The sequence below is a fragment of the Silurus aristotelis genome (assembly GCF_946808225.1).
Source record: "Silurus aristotelis genome assembly, chromosome: 16".
Taxonomy (NCBI): Eukaryota; Metazoa; Chordata; class Actinopteri; order Siluriformes; family Siluridae; genus Silurus; species Silurus aristotelis.
In genome coordinates, this window is record NC_139589.1 from 18,750,824 (window position 1) to 18,771,168 (window position 20,345).

The 20,345-nt window shown below is 37.2% G+C and overlaps 1 protein-coding gene across 1 annotated transcript in view; it reads right to left on the reverse strand.

Annotated features, from left to right (window-relative positions):
* Positions 1-11,970: 11,970 nt before the first annotated feature.
* lhx5 (LIM homeobox 5) overlaps positions 11,971-20,345 on the reverse strand; it is a 17,883-nt gene continuing 9,508 nt past the window's right edge. The window contains exons 5-7 of the mRNA XM_083564174.1: positions 18,167-18,332; positions 13,069-15,050; positions 11,971-12,996 (exon numbers count right to left, since the gene is read on the reverse strand). Of these exons, the coding sequence (XP_083420300.1) occupies positions 14,761-15,050; positions 18,167-18,332 (456 nt within the window). The 3' untranslated portion in view covers positions 11,971-12,996; positions 13,069-14,760. The remainder of the gene's footprint in view (positions 12,997-13,068; positions 15,051-18,166; positions 18,333-20,345) is intronic.

Sequence of the window (20,345 nt, forward strand, 5' to 3'; positions counted from 1 at the left end):
GTGTGTGTGTGTGTGTGTGTGTGTGTGTGTGTGTGTGTGTGTGCGTGTGTAAGGCAGTTCTTTTTGTAATTTTGAACAAAAGCATCCCAGCTGCTCAGTCTCCACTAACTGGCCCTGGTTTACCAGAACTGCTTTCAACAGGAAAAAGTATTATCTTTTCTTGTCTCTATTATATTCCATTGTCTGTCTGTCTGTCTGTCTGTCTGTCTGTCTGTCTGTCTGTCTGTCTGTCTGTCTGTCTGTCTTTTTGAAAAACTTTGAGTGATTAGGCTATAGGTTATATTTCGCTAATTTAATTGTATTTTAAATGACAATGTAGGTTATTATCCTAATATTCTGTATCAATTGTTAAAACAACCAGAAGACAAAATTATTTTTGAATATTTAACTGTGCGTGTGTGTGTGTGTGTGTGTGTGTGTGTATTTCCTCATATGCTTCATATTTTATATAAAAATACTGTTGTATCTGTTGTAATGTTTTGTATTTTTTGTAGTTTTAAAATACTGTAAAATACTTTGTAAGAAGTCTACATGATGACATCATAAAAACTGCGGTCTCTAATTGTTGCCTACTCAGCAGTTTGCCCAGACTTGTTTAGATCAGAATAGAAAATTAATCCATATGGTAGAAGGTGGTGAAGGTAAGAAACCTGCAGGCTGTCAGCTTTCAAATAAGTGTCCAATGATTGATAAATAAATATTTGATTGCTGAACATTGTACCCTAATTAAAGAAGCTGTTTAGTAGGATCATGATTTTGCATACCATTGCATGCATGACTGCCTGTCACATAATATATTATTATAGTAATGATTAACAATGAAATGATATGAATGCAGGTTCCATCAGTTGTCTTCTTATGAAGGACTTGTTTGTCATTGAGTCAGTGTTGCTGATGCAAAGTAGGTCCTTCGTTATCAAACACCAAGTAACTAAATTAGGATACAATTATGAGTCTTTCGCAAACTGTTAAACATTAAACTGTTGGTTACTTTAAAACTAATCTTCATCTGGGAGATCACAGAAAAGTATGTGAATATTTGATTTGTTAACCGTTTGCATGTGTCTGATTTATTGGATGACTTGGATGGAGAAAAGCTGTTGCTATCAAACATTGTTTACTTAATCAGTCAGTTTAATGGTGAAGGAACAGATCAACTAGGTCAATTGATGGAAGGTTTGTGAAGAAATTTCATGCTCCCTCGTAAAAATATTTTTTAGTATTTTTAAAATACAAAAATACAGTAGTTTATATTGATACATGCTGTGGCTGCTGTATTTTGTAGTCTATTTTGATACACTTAAAGTTACGTGTTTGGAATTTTATTTTAAAATACCTTCAAAGTACATTTTACATTAGTTCATGCTTTTGTTACATTTAGATTAGACTACTGTAAAGCTTTACTGTCTGGGTGTTCGAGTAAGTGCATAAATAAACCTCATTTGGTTCACAATGCAGCAGCAAGAGTCCTTACTAGATTTATGAAATATGAGCACATCACCCCTGTTGATATCAGTCTACACTGACTCCTAATTAAATCTGGCATTTATTATAAAATACTACTATGGACGTATAAAGCACGTAATGGTCTTGTGCCGCAGTATCTGAGTAGACTTCTGTATCAATATGATCCTCCACGCCTACTTAGATCAAAAGGTGCAGGCTATTTGTTGGTACCTTAAATAATAAAGACTACAGCAGGGGGCAGATCTTCCTCTTATAAAGCCCCACAGTTATAGAGCAGCCTTCCAATTAGTGTTCGGGACTCAGACTAAAAACACATTTAATTAGTCAAGCCTTTTATCTGTAGATTTTTCTTAGATCTGGATGCTGTCTTCCCTCACTCGTTCTCTCAGGTTTGTTGACTGTGGTGTGGTGGGTTGTCTTTTATCGCGAAGATCCCTCATGTCAGTGTTAAATTCTGCCTCTCCCTTTTAGTAATGCTGCCATAGCAAAGTACACTGCACAATGTCCTTAACTTTTATACAACAATATGGATACTTAATAATCCATATCCTTCTCTCCCTGTCACCGATCTCCTCTTCTTGGATCTGCACGCTTGGTCCCGGCCTGCCTCTGGATGTGCTCTCTTCGATTGGAGGCCACTCTGTTTAGCTGGGGATCCATGATATTACGGAGTAAGAACAGGAGGTTTAAGAATTTAAATTTGGATTTGGACTGTACTTAATGTCAACAATCTGCTACACTGACTCAGGACTACAGTTTGCATCTGATCACCATCACTGCACACCTCAACATCGTTTATCTGCAATAAATGGATATTTGGTGCTACCCAGATGAGGATGGGTTCCTGCTTGAGTCTGGATCCTCTGAAGGTTTTCCATCTCAGGGAGTTTTTCCCTTGCTGAAATGTGTACGCATTTTTTGAGATACTCTCTCTCTCTCTCTCTCTCTCTCTCTCTCTCTCTCTCTCTCTCTCTCTCTCTCTCTCTCTATATATATATATATATATATATATATATATATATATATATATAAAAAAAAAAAACAATATAATATGTTCAATGTAATCTGTGTGTTATCTCCACTTATTTGAATGCAATAGTGTATCCACTTGTGCCACTTGTGTACAGCTCCTCGTGTCTGTTTTGGTGTGTGTGTGTGTGTGTGTGTGTGTGTGTGTGTGTGTGTGTGTGTGTGTGTGTGTGTGTGTGTGTGTGAGTGTGTGTGTGTGTGTGTGTGTGTGTGTGTGTGTGTTTTGCAGTCGTGGCTGATTAAGCATGGCGCAGGGTTTTTGTGTGTAATTAATGATGTGTCTCGTGCTCTCTCCCCTGGTAAAGGCTAATAGGATTTCCCTGCCCTGGGCTATGGCACTGAGAGGAGGTGCAAACAGGAGAGAGGCGATGGAAAGAAAAAAAGGAGGAGGAGAGAGAGGCATGTGATGGAAAAGAGGGAATGGTTTTGCTTTGGTGAAGGGAGAGACTGTGGATTGTTATAGGAGAATCTCACTGAATACTGATTAGATGGGGACAAGAGGAAAATTTGGCATAAAAAAAAAAGAAAGTATCCTTTCTGTCTCTTAATTAAAAAAAAAAAACTAAGAAAGAGGCATTCTTGATTGTGTTATGGATTGTGTGTGGTCAAAATTTGCCCTCTATAGTATTTACAGATAATTTAAGTAAGTTCTAAAATATTGGGGTGTGCTATTAAAGGTAAATAATCATTGATGGTGTGTTCTGAGTTGTGCGTAAGCTAACATCATGCTGCAAAGTGTTCTGTTCATCCTACATCGCATCATTGCAGCTGTACAAGTAATCATGAATGATCTGTCAGATCTCTTATTCATTTATAATTGCACTGAATATTGACGAATACATACGAGACCAGTTAGTTACAATCCCTTACATAATAGCAACTATTAACTGTCAATCTCTAACTAGCTGATTTTCTAATAACTGACACTAGAGACTTTTTACACACAAGACTCTCAAGTTGAATAAATGTCTTCTTACTGAAAGTGCCACCATTTCAAAAATTACTAATTTCTCATGTTTTTACTCAGATTAATACTAGTTTTGGATTATGTGGGAGATAGTATGTAAAGTCAAAGCTTCATATTTCTTCTCATACCATATATGGACAAAAATAGTGAGACACCAAACTTTTCCACACAAATAAGTTTTTCGCCCAAACTGTTACCACAAAGTTGGAAGCACACAATTGTAAAGGATTGTGAAGGACATTTTCTCCCTTCACTTGAACTAGGAGATCTAAACTTGTTTCCACATGACAATGCTCAATGCTCTGGATTACATCAGTTAGAGTGTAGGATCTTAATTATCCTGCTTTAGAACTCAGCCCAAGGCTTCCTCACCCTACATCAGTACCTGACTTTACCAACATGGTTGTGGCTGAATGAGCACAATTCTCCACAATCACACTCCAAAATCTAGTGTAACATCTTCCCAGATGAGTGGAGGTTATTCTAACAGCAAATGAAAACTAAACATGGAGCACATTTGGATCTTAAGGTCAGGTGTCCACTAACTTTTTGTCCATATATTAGATTAGATTCAACTTTATTGCCATTACACTTGTACAAGTACAAGGCAACGAAATTCAGTAACATATTGTACATTCACTGACATTTAAATAACATTTTTAAAAATGTTTTTAACCTTGCACTGTCAAAGGCATGCTCTGTCTGTGATATAACAAATACAGCTTGTAGAAGAATAATGATCAATTCAAAATTGTGTTTAAAATGAATGAGATGGAAATAGTTTTTTTTTTTTTTTTTGCCAGTGGCTCAGTTAATTGAAAAATCTCTTTGGTGCCTAAACTGCTTAGACAGAAATCTGTAGCTGTAACCACCTTTCATCGGCTATAAAGCTGAACAGTGCACAAAATACGAAATGAAATCGAAATGAAAGGAAATGCTATTAAGGAGAAAGATTTGTAATTTGCAATAGTGCATTTGTAACAGTGTAAAGCATAAATCTTTTTGACTTGTTGAACTAAAAAGGAAATAAAACTAGTAACTATGAATGCTATGTATAAAAAAAAATCTCATGCCTAAGCAACTGTTTCCATATTGTGGCAGCGAGTGTGACCGAGTGTTGGTTTGTGAAGGGCGGAGCTGGAAGGAAGAGAGCAGTAACGATCACAAATAATGCTAATACAAATCATGCATAGGTGTGTGATCCTTACCGCTCACTTCCTGCGACTCCACCCTCAATTTACAAATCATTTTAATCACCTTCCCTTTTAATGAAATGAAGGTACAGTGGTAATAGTGATGGCTAAAATTGAAGATAGATCAGGGCAAGGAGATGAGTGAACGTTTTTTTGTTTTTGTGGTGATGCAAAGAAACTTGGAGATGCACAATTGGAGAGGTTAGGGAATTAAATAGAAGCTTTAGGGGGGGATATTTGGACTAGAAAGAAGGTCTAAGGTAGAGATCTGAGGTAAAGAATATATATTTTGCTTCAGTGTTGTATCTAGGGCCATGACCAGCAGTAGTTAGAATGACTGATGTTACACTTATTATTAGGATATCGTTATTGTAAACATAATTGACTGGTCACTTGGAAGAAAAGACAATTATATGGATAATAAGCATTAGTTGTTGAATTAAAAAGAGACCTGTTGGTCTTAAAATGAAATCTCTAAAATCTGTGCTGTGCTAGGCCTATCAGTCATGATGCACATGTTAAGCTACAGTATAGAGAATTCGAATTGATTGACATGGTATAAGATAGAGAGCCAATAGTACAATTTAGAAGTTTGGGTATAAGACAAAGGGGACACAAATATAAAGGTATTTGTCTGATGCAGAGTCCAAGGAGTATGATAGAGAGATGACTTGTTGTACAATAGTTATCAAAGAATGGGATAAACTGTCTCCTGGTGACTAGGCATAATGGGATGTGTGGGGTATGAAAGGAAAAAGAATTAATAATGAGACATAATGGAGAGGGTGGAGAATGTTATGGAGTCAATGATAAAAACAGTGATTGAACAATGTTATTGAATGGTGGGCCTGGGCTGATAAAGGTGACATTAGAACATTTGATGATTACAGGCTGACATGTTATAGTGTAAAATACAGGGGACGACAGTTAAGGTGTACATTTCAGGATGCTGATGAAGAGCACAAAAACATGCAAGAGGTTGCAGCGTGCAGAATGGTTGAATAACTTGGAATTGCATAGAACAATATGCTCTTGAGGACATAAGGGAGATGTTAGGCTATCTTTTCTATATGAAGAGAAACAGTGACATCGTTTGGGTATAAAATGAGTCTAGGAGACATGGTGAATGTATTAGTGTATAGGGTAAAGGGGGTACCAAAAGGGGTGCATACATAATAGTATAAGGGGGATTATGGTACATTATGGCGATATTAGGAGATCTGAAGATAAGATCTTGAATAGGGATATGGAATGAAGGACAGGATGAAGATATTAATGTACATAACAAAAATCTGGTGGTTTGAAAGAGGCAGATGTGGAGGACAGGGTGGTATGGAGATGGATGATCTGCTGTGGCGATCCCTAATGGGAGAAGCCGAAAGAAGAAGAAGAATAGAAATTTGGTGTAAGAAATAGTGGTGATATTGATATGTAAATGCGATTGTAGTGTATAGTAGCAGCCCATAGGAGACAGTGCCAGTGGAGGAGTTGGTATAGTACAGGCTGTGAAGGGTCTAATAGACAGGATGGAGAGGTTAGGGCATCCACTGAAGGGTCTCCGGAAAATAAAGTCGTTAGGATGTTTTGGATGGGGGTTGGAGGATACTATGATTCTGAGGAGCTGATAGCATGAAGGCACAAATGGTGTGAGAGGAAACAGAGAAAGAGGGAGAGAGGGAACAAGCCGGTGATTTATAGTAGCAGACTTTCTCACTGAAGCACAACAGGGAAATCCATTCCAAAAGGGTATCAGTGATGATGGCCTTTAGGCTGTGTGTGTATATGTGTGTGTGCACACACACACCATGAAGACAAAACATATATTAGAGTAATAAAACGATAAACACTTTTAAAGTTACATAGCTGCCACTAGCGCCATGACCGGAGAGTGACTTCTATCTTTCTTCGTGCGCGTGTGTGTGTGTCTGTGTGTGTGTGTGTACAAATATATGCACTTGGATGCTCCTCATAGCAGTATTAGTAATGCGACTTCTCTTCTCTCTCCCTCTGCTTTCCAATAAAGTCATCTGCCTCTTCTCAGACCGAACCCCAGGGACCAAACAGAGGGAAGGAAAACGGGTAAATAAACGGAGGCAGTAATGGTGCAACGGCACCGACGAGCACGTCTGACTCTGCGTGTGTGTGTGTGTGGAGGCCCTCGGCACCCCTCTCACTTTACCCCTTATGTTAAAGGCAGTCAGAAGGAAAATTGGAGGCGGCACAGCTCTCTGCAAGCACACCTGAGACTGCGAAAGGAGGGATGGAGGGGGAGGAAAGACAGAACACGGATAGGAGAACAAGAGAGAGGAGAGTAGACGAGAGATGGCGAACGAAAAAAGAGGGGCTTCTAAGATTGAGAAGAAGAGAAGAGATGGAGATCTGGTGGAGCAGAGGAAGGAGAGATGGTAGGGGAAAGGATAATGGGGCAACAAAGAAATGCAAAACAGAAGAAAGATGGAAGAAATAGAAGGAGAGTGTGAGTAAAATAGTAGAGGAAGAAAGGGAAAGAAATAGGAGTGGCAAAACTTAGATACAGGAGAGGAGAGAGAAGTGTAAGAGGGCTTAAAAAGATTTACAAGGAACATAATGAAAGGGAGAGAATTCAGAAAATGGAAAGCAGCACCTGAGTTGGAGGAGAAATATAAGAAAGAATCATAGAACTGAGAATACTTTGGACTAGATGGGATGTAGATTCAGCTGATGGAGAGTAGATGGATAAAAACTCTAAGCATGAAGAAGAGGAGAGTTCTGCGTGTTTATAGATGTTTTTTTATATATGCACGTTTAAGAGCAATGGCCTTGGAATGAATGAGAAGAGTGAGTAATGTTGCAGGACCGAGGCTAGGAAATTTTTTCTGAAATATCCTGCTGCTGACTTTTTACTCTGAAAAAGTAACAGAATGCATATTTAATTACAAAACTGTATTGGGGTATAGTAAGTGCAGGGACTGTCCAGTGGTGGACTGTGGTCCAAACGCAGTCAGCAAAATAAATCAGTCAAGGAAAGAAATAAGTAGCCGAACTGATCAGTGTACAAAACAATCTGGCCATAGAGAAATGCCTCTAGTTTATTCACCATTTATTTGTCAATTATTTTACTGGAGGCATCTCATAAGACCTGAGATGTCTACATGGCTAGGGACATTAGGTCAAAATGTGAAGAGTTCACCCTCTACGTTGTGAAATGAAAGTCCAAATCAAGATGTTTCGCTATAAAGCCAGGTGATGAGTATATATGAGAATATTGTTCAGGCTGCAACATGTTGAGAAGTTCCTATGCTATGCAAAATATGACATCACACCTGTGTAATCTGCAAATAAAATCAAATACATATTAAATGTAGAGAATATAAGATAATTAATTAGCCCAATTAATAGCCCAATTTCAATTTTGAAAAGTAACAACCAACTTAATGTCTCTCACTGGTGGTCACTGATATTATAAGCATATGGCTGTATTGCTTCTTCTTTTTTCGGATGCTCCCATTAGAGGTCGCCACAGTGGATCATTCGACTTACTACTCTGTCCTCTACATCTGCCTCTTTCAACCCAACTACCTGCATGTCTTCCCTCACCACATCCATAAACCTCCTCCTTGGTCTTCCCCTTTTCCTCCTTCCTGGCGGCTCCATCCTCAGCATTCTCCCACAGATATACCCCATGTCCCTCCTCTGCACATGTTCAAACCGACTCAATTAGGTTTCTCTCACTTTGACTCCAAAATGTCCTACATGCCCTTCTCTCCAGCATGTACCTCCACCTCTCCAGGTAACCTGTTCTCAACCTGCTTCCTACTTTCACCACAAATCACAATATCATCCGCAAACATCATAGTCCATGGAGACTCCTGTCTGACCTCGTCTGTCAACCTGTCCATCACAAACAGGAAAGGGCTCAGAGCTGATCCTTGATGCAGTCCAACCTCCACCTTAAACCAGTCTGTCACTCCTACTGCACACTTCAGTGCTGTCACACTTTCCTCATACATGTTTTGCACCACCCTCACATACTTCTCTGCCACACCTGACTTTCTCACACAATACCACAACTCTTCTCTCAGTACCCTGTCATACGCTTTCTCTAGACCCACAAACACACAATGCAACTCCTTCTAACCTTCTCTATACTTCTTGATCACAGATGGTCACGTCTTCCCTCTGGCTTCCACTACTCTTTCCCTTAACTTCATGGTGTGACTGATCAACTTTACCAGCACACTCCTTCTGCATTCCTCAAGCATCCCCTCACCGTTCAAAATCTATCGGAAAAAAAACTATCTGGTTAAAAACTCCATTGCCATCTCTCCTAAGCATCTCCATGCTTCTACTGGTATGTCATCTGGTCCAGTTGACTTTCCCTCTGCCTCGCCAATCGGTACAAATCCTTTTCTCCTTCCTTAATGTCCAACCTCTCATACAGCACCTCATATGCTTTTTCTTTGGCTTTTGTCACATCCCTCTTTACCTGCTGCCACATATCCTTGTACTCCTGCATACTTTTCTCATCTCTCTGCTGATCCCAATTCTGTTTTGCCAACCCCTTTCTCCATATGCTCTCCTGCACTTCCTCATTCCACCATCAAGTCTCTTTGTCTCCCTTTCTCTTTCTAGATGTCACACCAAGTACCTTTCTAGTTGTCTCCCTGATAACTTCTGCATTAGTTGCCCAATCATCCAGCTGCTTTTCACCACCACCGAGCCCCTGTCTGACCTCTTCCCTGAATCTCACACTACAGTTTTCCTTTATCAGTTTCAACCATCTAATTACTTTCTCAGTTATCAATCTAATCCTCTTCTGTATTGCATATAGCCTTAATAATCTGTGTTTGGCCTTAAGCGCTATTATATTATAAATGGGATTGTTGCTATGTTTTCATTGTACTATAAGATTCACTGAACTAGGAAACTTTAGTTAAGCATATTGCAGAGTAATGTTTTATGTTTATTTATTTACCTTTTTTTTATGAGGGGAAACATGGCACCAATAATTTTGTTATTATAATGCAGTTTGTTATAATGCAACATGGCCCATGGCCTTAAATCAAGTTTTTCCAAGGAAAATGTTTGGGCACCTCTGGTCTAGTAAACAAATTTGGCCAAGAGTCATCTTGTCCTCATGTCCTTTTCCTGCATCCTTTCCCTTAGTTCTTTGAGGAAGGAGCTAAGAAGTGAGGAAAAAATGCAAATAAAGAAAAAGAAATTAGGCATATATGATTAAAAATGTCTCTATGAGCAAGTCCAGTAAATAAGCTAATAATAGCATTTTCAGAATGAGAAAAGTACCAGATTACACATCTATGAAAAAATATTTTTGTAAGATGGTACTGATTATAAAATAGATTAGAATTTAATATATGCTTTAAAATATGATTCTTTTATTTAATATAAAAACCTACAAAGAGATTAGACTAAACACACACATTTTATCCACAAATGTTGAAATTGACCCACTGGTCATAATTTTGTATTCATAGTTGTTTTCAAAATGTTTTATTTGGCATTGTTGCATGCAGGAAATCTCTTTACAATTATTATTATTATTATTATTATTATTATTATTATTATTATTATTATTATTATTATTATTTTTTTTTTTTTTTATTATTTTTTTTGTTTACTGCTCATATTAAATTTTACTTAACTTAGAAATGTTTGCTGTGTATGTTGGTGGCAAACATTGGACAATTTTTTTATTTGATTAACTAAATAGGGACAATTTTCTTAAGATTAACCAAAAAAAACCCACGATTTTCATTTGATTCAGTATCGACGCACAGTGGCATCCACAAAGAATATTATTTGACTGTTAGATTTTTTTTTTATAATAATGAAAAACTCAAAATAGGGGAAATTTTAGTGTTTAATTAGCAATTGTAGTAGCTCTGGTTCTATTTTAATTGTTATTTTTCTCTTCTTCTTTTTTTAAACCAAGATGAAGAGGCCTCCTATCACTGATTATTTATAGAGTGGAGATTGGAGCTCTGCTCAGCCTTGATGATGACTTGGTTGCTATAGTGACAACTTAACTTGAGGTCTAATTATTAAAGTTGTGTGAATGAGCTCCACTTATATTAGAGGTCTCTGAAGCTGCTGGAAAGATGAGGAGCTTGTTTGTAAGGTACATAACCTTGGTGTTCGACAATAAGATATAAAATCAATAAAAACACAGAATGTTAAAGGAGGTGGGTTAACACATTGCACATTGGCAAAGTTTTTTAAACGAAATATAAAATTCCTTGTTTTGGATTGAGGTATTTGTAAAATAAATTATGAGATTTTCATTTATCTTTTTACAATTTCTAACATGCAAAATCAAAGTGCACTGGTGGTCAAAGATTCAAATAATTTACTTAGTTTTTTAATTTGCATTTCTTTATTTTAAGAATCTTCAAGTCAAGAGCTGTCAGGATGGCACCCCGGATGTCATTACCCATTAGCATTAGCACATTGCATTGCATTAATCACTCACCCCTGTTAAATTTTAAGTCCTGATATGCTCACCTGTATAGTTCTAATTTCTGTGTTTTCCTTGTCAAGTGTTTGTGAGTTTGTTGCTGTGTTTACCACAGTCCTGTTCCCTCAGCACTGTTCATATAGTTCTGTTCTTATAGTCGTTTTTCCATAGCCCTGTTCTTATAGTCCTGTTCTTAAAGTCCTTTTGTTATAGTCCTGTTTCCATATTTGTGTTCTTATCCTGTTATTATAGTCTTGTTCCAAATGTCCTGTTCTTACAGTCATGAACTTCTACAGGGGTTCTGTTTTTGTAGTCCTTTTCTTATAGTCCAGGTCCCAATGTCCTCTTCCCATTGTTCTGTCTGTATAGTTCTATTTCTTATAGTGCTTTTTCCATAGTCCTGTTCTTGTTCTGTTCTTGCAGTCCTGTTCCCAGTGTCCTGTTCATATAATCGTAGTCCCAGTGTCCTGTTCAGCGTGTAACCAGCTATTGAAGATCTGAAAGAGATGATTGATTCAACAGGGCATTGGGGCTGATAAACTGGAAAGTACATATAGAGTAAAATACCACAGAGTTTTAGCTATAATCCAAAACTCATTAATCGACAACTAATAAAAACCAGATTAAACTGTTATTAACAAAGTAAAACACTACAGGAGTCTTTGGTTTAAGAGGAATTTGCGGTTTCAGGTTTCTTTGTAACAAAAAAATGATCTTTTCTTAATACGCTGATATTCATTGATCACTTTAAAACTGTAATAAGTTTTATTCCTGTGGTGTAAGACGAATAAAGTATCACACCACTCCACTGTTTTTTTTTTATTTTTCTACAACTGCACACCCTGTATTGTACTTACTCGAGCGCTAATCTTTGTGGGTGCGTATATGCAGAGGGTGTGTTGCTGCTCCAGACCTCCAGGAGGTGCTAATCTATGGCCATCCTCAAGCACAGATGCTGCTTGCACCCTCCCTTTGTTTCTTTTCCTTTCACAGTGGAGAGAGACCTCAGCTGTTTGAGGAGATTCCCCATTATGGCCTCAGTGTTCTTTTGTAAATCAGTTCCATTAAAAGCAAGGTAATGAAACAAAGGTTAAATGGAGTTGAACAGTGCTGTGCTGCTGTAATGGTGCCTGCTGACGGATGACTATGTTGTGGCCGGGCTTTTAATCACCTAAAGATGTGCGTGTGTGATGAATAAAGGCCGATATGTGGATGGGGGAAGATTGTTAAAATGTTACAGAATGGCAGGGATAAAATAAAAGCCAGGATTTATTCCCCCTTCAACCTGACACAATTCAATATATAAGTTACCAATTGGTGCCGGTCATCAAAGAAATATAACTAAAGTGACAAATATCAATATGTATATATAAAGTTCATATATCTTTCAGCCATCACTCCAACATTTAACGCTCTGCATGGTTGTAGAAAAGGTAGAATGGTGGCAAAGGTAGCATGTCTTGTCTGTCAACTGAATTTTGTCATATTGTAAATGGTCATGCCTAGAAATTCCCACAAATCAAAACTAAATTTATAACATGTGCTCTCATCTATACATCTATATCCACCATTATGCAAAACTACGGTAATTGTTACTTTCAAAATCTTTTAATTTGTAGGTCAAATATAATTCAATTGTTTATTTGGAAAGCTATTCGACTTGCCAGAAATCATGTGACTGAATTCTGAAAAATATTTGGCAGTTACATACAAAATATGCATAGTCAGCTATATGAAATGAATAACTGACTTGAATATGTTTTAAGTGAAATAACAGCAGTTTGTGTTTCTTGGCATTACCAATTCTGATTCCAAAAATAGTGATATTTTGTTTATTTTCCCATCTGTACATGGATCCTACTGTTTAACATTTTTATATTCAGAATCTGAATTATGTTATTTATTTTACAATGGCAGGATAAAGTTAAATCTTTTTAACATCTCTGTAATAATGCCACTTTTTGTAAATATGTAGATTATGGTTGGGAGTTTTAAATTGTTGTCTTCTAATATACAGTATTTCGATATTTTCAGGTGAGATATTTACACTTTAAGCACCGAGAGGATCTGTTACTTCTACAGCACCAACAATGTTTAATGATAATGTTTAATAATGTCTTTAATATCTACAAATCCAGACTTGTGAGAAGAAAAACAGCATGAGAGAATGAATTAGAAGTGGTGTTTGTAAAACTGACTAGACAGAATGCATAATTCAATATGTGCTCAATATCAATCTTATTCTATTTGTTTATTTTAGTTCATTTATCAAAAGCTGGGCTAGTTAAAATGTATTCCTGTATATCCCAGAGACACGTGTGACAGATGCCACTACTCTCATAATTTAATCTGTTTTCTATCTGTACAATGCAATTTCTGGGGTGCCATTGGGTTTATCTCAGTACAACACAAAGCAATTAGATACTCTGGCATTTAATCTTTAATATCTTACCTTAAGGTTATTTGTCGTTTGCTCTATTTATAAGGAATAGCCGTAATATCATGAGCACCACCTTTGTGATTTATTAAATTTGCTATTTATTTTTACTGATAGAAGAGAACAATTATTACTATTGTTTTCATTAAAACGGCTATTCTTTATCTTTTTTTCCTATCAGCTTCTCGTTGTTGCCAGCTAATTTGTAGCTACAATGTTCTGTACTTATACACACATGCTTATGATCTCAAATTTTGATTATGAGATTGATTTATCTTTATAAATCCCTATATCCTAGTCATGGCTGTAGGAAACAATGTTTGAGGAGGGAATACACCCTGGATGGGATCCAGATCAAACCAAGAATGCACCACTATGCATTGGATATGCTATTTGCCTGGACATTTCTGTCAGTTATAATAAGTGGTTAGAACAGGACTAAACAATATAAAGCAAACTGATTGCATACTAATGGAGTGATTAATCAGGTTAGCAAAATCAAGAAATAAAAGCTAAAATTGCTTGGCACAGAATGCCCTTTTAGGAGACACTTTGAATTTAAACCACAGCTGGGTTGAGTTCAAATTCTGTTCATCAAAAGGTTTATTGTTTTTCAATGAATGAAAACAGATCAGAGTTTTAAAACATGGTGGGAAAAAAGCAGTCAAATTAGATGATCTTGGACAAAGAAGTAAACCAAACCGGAGTGGGCTTAGGTTTAAAGTTCACTACCCAATTCCCAATATATTCCAAATGTCTGAACAAATCCACTGGTTTTCTAGTCATTTGTGCACAGACCAACAACCTTTGCTTGTCTGTAAATAATAACAAAAGCAAAACAGGTATGAGCACTAATATGCCTGATGCCATACCATCAAACAGAGTCCATGCAAAAACCAATGGTGGCAGAAAGAATTCCAGTGTTCCAGTGTTTTTCTGTGGTCTACAGAAAGTGAATGAAGAAATTGTGAGCAAAGAAAGAACATGACGTCCTTGCATTTGAGCAACATGACAGTTTTGTTTCCTGTATGTCATGACCTTGAAACATGTTTTCATCCTGCTCAGAAGAGCGCCTCTGGAAACTGGAGCAAATCGAGCCAATGTGGTTTGTGGGATTTCTTTAGGGAGTGGATGGTGCTAAACTTCCAGTCTTGTGTCCTGCACCACATCCAATTTTGCCCATTATTTATCTGTCCAGAAACCCCAACCGCCACTACCATACGGTATTTTCACCCATCTCTTGCCCAGTGTAGTTGGCATTGTTGGCCAGTGGGTATGGTGGACTGGGTCCTGTCCCAAATCCGCCTTCACCCTGTGCGTTTGGGTGCAACTCTGGGCTTGGCGTGTCATCGTGTGACATCACGTCTGTGAAGCGTTGGTCATCTCCGGAGCCCGAGCTGAGCAGGAAGGGTGCCTCCGCAGGAGATTGGGCCTGAGATGAGGGTGGACCATGAGGAAAGAAGTCATAGTTGACACCTGTGCCATAGTAATCACCCTGATACTCTGAGAAAAAATCAAAAACAGAAGGCACTAATTAGACATGGTTTGATAAATATTATTTTTTATTTAATCTGAATCAGCTTTATTAGCCATAAAGGCCTGAGCATACAAGGATTTTTTTCCAACAGTGCGCATTTAACATACAGGCACAGCATAACAGTACTGAACCAAACAAGACTAATACAAACATAATTACACACAACACAAATAGATGACCAAGCATACAAAACAGTCCGCATTGGCCCATGGCAAAAAATGACAAGTGCAGTGATTGTCCACTTAGTTAAAAAGAAATATAGCAAGTGTTTGAAGAATTTGATTGCACAAGAAATTATTTATAATCTATACCAGAAAGTATAGATTTGGGCTATGGAAAGGTGTTTAGAAATTTTTGTTACTCGACATGTATATGCAGCAAGAAGATGTTTAGACTTTGTGACTGTGCAAAAACAATTTTGCAGTATATATTTTGTCTTTTTGGATTATAAATAGTGTACGGTTTTTACATCACAGTACATTTTTGTTATTCGGCATGTATATGCAGCAATGAAACCTGATACCATTCTGCTTCTATTTCAATAACATGAAAACTCGAGATTAAATTTAATTTTAAGTTAGTTAAAAACATATTTTCTGGTATAACCAGCTTCTTAATTCAAGTTGATGTAAAAAATCGTAAGCACAAGCAAAATGTAAAATTCTATGGCGAATATATCGTTAAAGAAATCCATGCCCTTGAAAAGGTTTGTTGTGAAAAACAGGGAGAGCCAAAGAAATAAGGCTGAGATCTTGATCTTGATAGCGTACCAAGCATTGTACCAAACCATGAGAAATATGTTCGAAATGCCAGGTTCATGATTTAGACTAGGTGACTTTGTGGTTTCCATACTGTTATGGAAACTAAATATCTTTCTCTAGGCATAGCTAACATAGGTATTTGAATGGTAAGGGTTAATACATCTTCATATAGAGTAAACCAAAAGCAGGTATACTAATAGCAGGCCCTATAGCACATTTTACTATGTGTAACTTATGTTTGAAAGCAGAACCGGGCAGGCTGAAATCACCAAATTGAAACCATTCTCAGTGTGGCTAATTAGACACACTGCTAACTAATATAGTACCAACGAGAGCACTGTTAAGAGCGCAAAGCGAATGAACCGAGTACTTTAAGTGGAAATGTTTACATTAAATATCTTAACAACAATAAAAAAGATTGCGGTATAATCCAACCGTTGTCAGGAGTCACACAGACAAAACCCATGCTACTAAAAGGATAAAGAAAAGCTACTTATGAATAGGTACATTATCAGCATACAATGTTAGTAGGTAAATAATTATTTGTGCTTGTTGTGACGTACTTATAGACTTCCTAGCCAGGCCGGAAGGATTACGATAAACCGTAGCAAATTGTATTTGATCTTGCAGGGTGACTTACTTGTCACGCAATGCCATGCTAGCAGCTTGCGGTTTTGATCACACACAAACACAATTAAGTGTTTTACTTCCTTGATGTCGTTAGCACCGCCTACACATCCCTTTGACGGAGAAAAATGTCCCTGCCAAGCACAGAAAACTGTAAGGTCGCCTCAATGTTCATGTACAGATGTGTATTCGGCAATATAAAGCCCAATTTATAGCCAATCAAAGCCTATAGTTATGAAAGCTGAAGAATTTAATTGCTTTTACTTATAATTATGAACAGCTTTTTGGCTGTTTTCAGGAGTTTGAAAAGAGAAATGAACATACGGAACATTCTGTTCCTGAAATCTGCAGTGAATAAACTTCAATGGAGGTGATGCAGTAACAGAGCAGGCTTTAAAGGCAGGGTTCAACCACGGGACAATGGAGAGGCCAATCAATGAATGTGGATTAAAGACAGCAATGACAGGGCTATTCTGATTAACACGTTTGTGATGTGGCATTTAGATGTTCAGCTCGCTTTGATACAGTGCAAACGTGAGTGGGGGGTTTGGGTGGTGAAGGGTGGCATGGTGGGGGGGTGGTTTGGCGTTTTTGCTCGTAAAGGGAATAAATGACAAGAAATTCAAATGGAAAACGATTAACGAGTGAAGGAGTAAACATAACCGCAATAAAAAAGGCAGACTCTAAGGTAGAAAGGAAGAGACCTTGAGAGGAAAAAAAAAATCTGCAGCTTTTTCTATGTTTTTCTCTCTGGGCCATACAAAAAACACAATTACTCTTGCATTTACCATTCCGTAAATGTCTCTCTGAATCTCTGGTGAGCAACAGAGAACAGAAAGCAGAACCGGAGTAATACATTCTCGTTCCTCATTGCCTCCAGCTTTGCAGCGTGAATTCACGCTAATGTGGCTTATTTACTGTACAAGCACAAATAGTCAATAACTGGCGACGCTGGGAATTCTGTGCCTTTGAATTACATGCCGCTTTGGTTTGACAAATTAACAATAGATTCTGCTACAAAGAAGCAAGCCACTATACAAATAATACAATGCTGGGTGATTTTGTAATAGTTAAATAAATGTACGTTTCTCTGATTCTGAGATCGAAAACGCCGTTCGAGGGGGCACTGCAGGCTTCATTTTCCCAGCAGGCATTACTCGATTCATCCCAATTTACTCTGTATAGAACGAGTAAACCTGCCATCTCTCTGCTTGAATACTTCATGCTGCTACCGCATGCTTTGGTTGAAGGACAACATGTTCTCAGGTGAGGCTATTCTGCGACGTAAACAATAACCAAATCGAATCAAACGTCTGACTAGATCCACTGACTAGATTGTGACTTCATGCCTAAAAACCTGATTAGAGACACCGCTTGAAAAAAAAAAGTTTGTGCTGTTAGATTTCAGTGGGTTAAACAGTCCCTGAAGTAGACATTATTATTAGAAAAGAAGGAGAATAGGAAAAAATAAAATAGAGGAATAATGGTATTGGTGGGTGAACCGAGTGAGGGGGTAGTAAAATTAGTAAGCGAGGGAGATGGAAAATCTTTTGTTATTTCAAGGTGAGGCTAAGGGTTCATGATTTGAGTGTTGCCTGAAAAATATGCTTTTGTGCTACATATGAAGGACAATTGGATGTGTGGATAAAAGGGGGAAAAATAAATAGAAGGAATTTTTTTCCCCCTTCTCATACCTCCATAGTAGCCGTATCCCCCAGGGCCAAGGAGATCAGGCTCGTCGAGTCGGCTGCCCAGCGGCCTCATCCTTCTCGGTCCTCTGAAAAAAGCATGGCGCCGGGCACCGAGGGCACTGAGCTGCTTCATCCTGCGTTCCTTTGACCGTCTGTTCTGAAACCAGACCTAAAAGGAAAGAGAGATAGATGGAGAGACAAATATATAGGTTACAATGAAGAAGGCATAGGAGACTCAAATATCTTAAAGTGAATAATTGGAATTTAGGAATATTTATCCAAGCCAGTGCATTTTGATTTTCTGTATCACTGGCTTGTTGTTGAATAAGAATAAATCCTCCTTTCTCTTTCAAAGGCTTTAAAAATAAGCTCATTCATGATTTCTATTTCGTAACTATAAATGTATATATAGTAAAAATATTTATGCAGCATTAATTTTTACATTGCATATCAAACTTGTGTCTGTCAAATACAGTATGCAAATGGATATGAATACATGCTGTCCATTTATAAAACTCATACAGCATTACTATATTATTCACTAAAAGTCATTCAGTAATGGTCTGATTTTATGTATGCTGCACTATTATTACTATTTAAGATATGCTTACTGATGTTCATCGTTTCCATATATGTTCTTTTGTAGTAGTAGTACATAATACTTTATGCTTCTTTATGCTAATTCCTCTGTGCATATAAATTAAATAGAACTACAATTAAAGTATAAACCTTTTGACATACATCCTAGATCTTAATTAGACATCTTATTCTAGATCCTACACTAGATCTGTCTCTTACCAGTCGTAATTGTACTGTATTCTAACAGTACATGCTAAACCAGGTAGACTTAGTATTAACAACACAAGCATCTACAGCTTTAGATGAAATGCCTTCAACAATGTTAATTATGATAAACTGTGATTTTGTGCATTACAATAAACTGAGAGCAGAGATAACTGGGGTCTATTTTTGTACTGTGATCTATTTTTGCATACATTCAGTGTGTACTGTTGGATCAATTAAAAACTGTGCTTCCATAAATATAATTCAGCACCTTTAGTCTAATACATAGAGCATATAATAGTATAAGTATATAATAAAAATAAATGTATAAATCACATGCCAAAACAATATGAAATCAAAAACTGTAGTTGGTACCAACAGCCACTTTAATAGGAACACCTATGTGATTTTTTTAATGCAATTATTCATTCGACTGATTATGTGGCAGCAATGCATTTGATTAAGCGGAGACACACCAATAGCTTTAGCTAATGCTCACATCAAATGTTATGAAGAGAAAATCTGATATTTGTGACTGTGGATAGAACATGGTTGTTCATCTCAGACATAGTGTTTTGACAATTTAAGCAAAACTGAAGATTTCTTGAGATGTTCATACACAACAGATTCTAGAGTTGCTATGAGCAGCAGGTGCTAATGTCTTAATAAAGAGGTCTAAGATAGAGAATGGCCAAGTGTTTTAGGCTAGCAGGAAGGCTATGATAACTCAAATAACCTTTATTTACATTTGTGATGAGCAGAAACCTAGATGCTGTCAGACCTTAGGTGGTTGGGCTAAAATAGTAGATGCCACTTTGAGCTCCAGTCCTGTCAGCCAGTGTTGAAGTCTGTCTAAAACTGTGTTTGGTGTGCCTGTGCCAACTGCTGTAGTGTTACAAATTATCCTTAAATGGCCGATTGATGGATACAAGTGGATGCATTACAAGACATTTTACAAAATATAAAATACATAGTAATATACTAATGAAAAAATGAAGGAAAATGCTGCGTTTAAGGACAATCTGTACTCTACATTTGTATATCTATTGTACTTGCTAGTATAAATCTGACTGCTTTATTTAGTAAAAGATTCGTAGGTTTATCATAGGATAGATTGAAAAGAACTTTGAGCTGATTAAATGTTAGTCTCAGGCGTATAATGTTTTTTCAACTGTCACGTTGTACAACATAATGCGCTTACTAGCACTTAAAATGGTCCAGTCACTGCATTCGAGGTTTAATCTAGTCTAGCAAGTCAGAAGTAACACATTATTAAAAGTACCATTCGAATACATAAAAGACTAGCTACCTTTTCAACTTTGTTTCACATCTCTTTGGTTTTATTTTGCTGAGTATGTTGTTTTATGTGTAGTACTACTTTGCTAGCTAGTGATTAGCT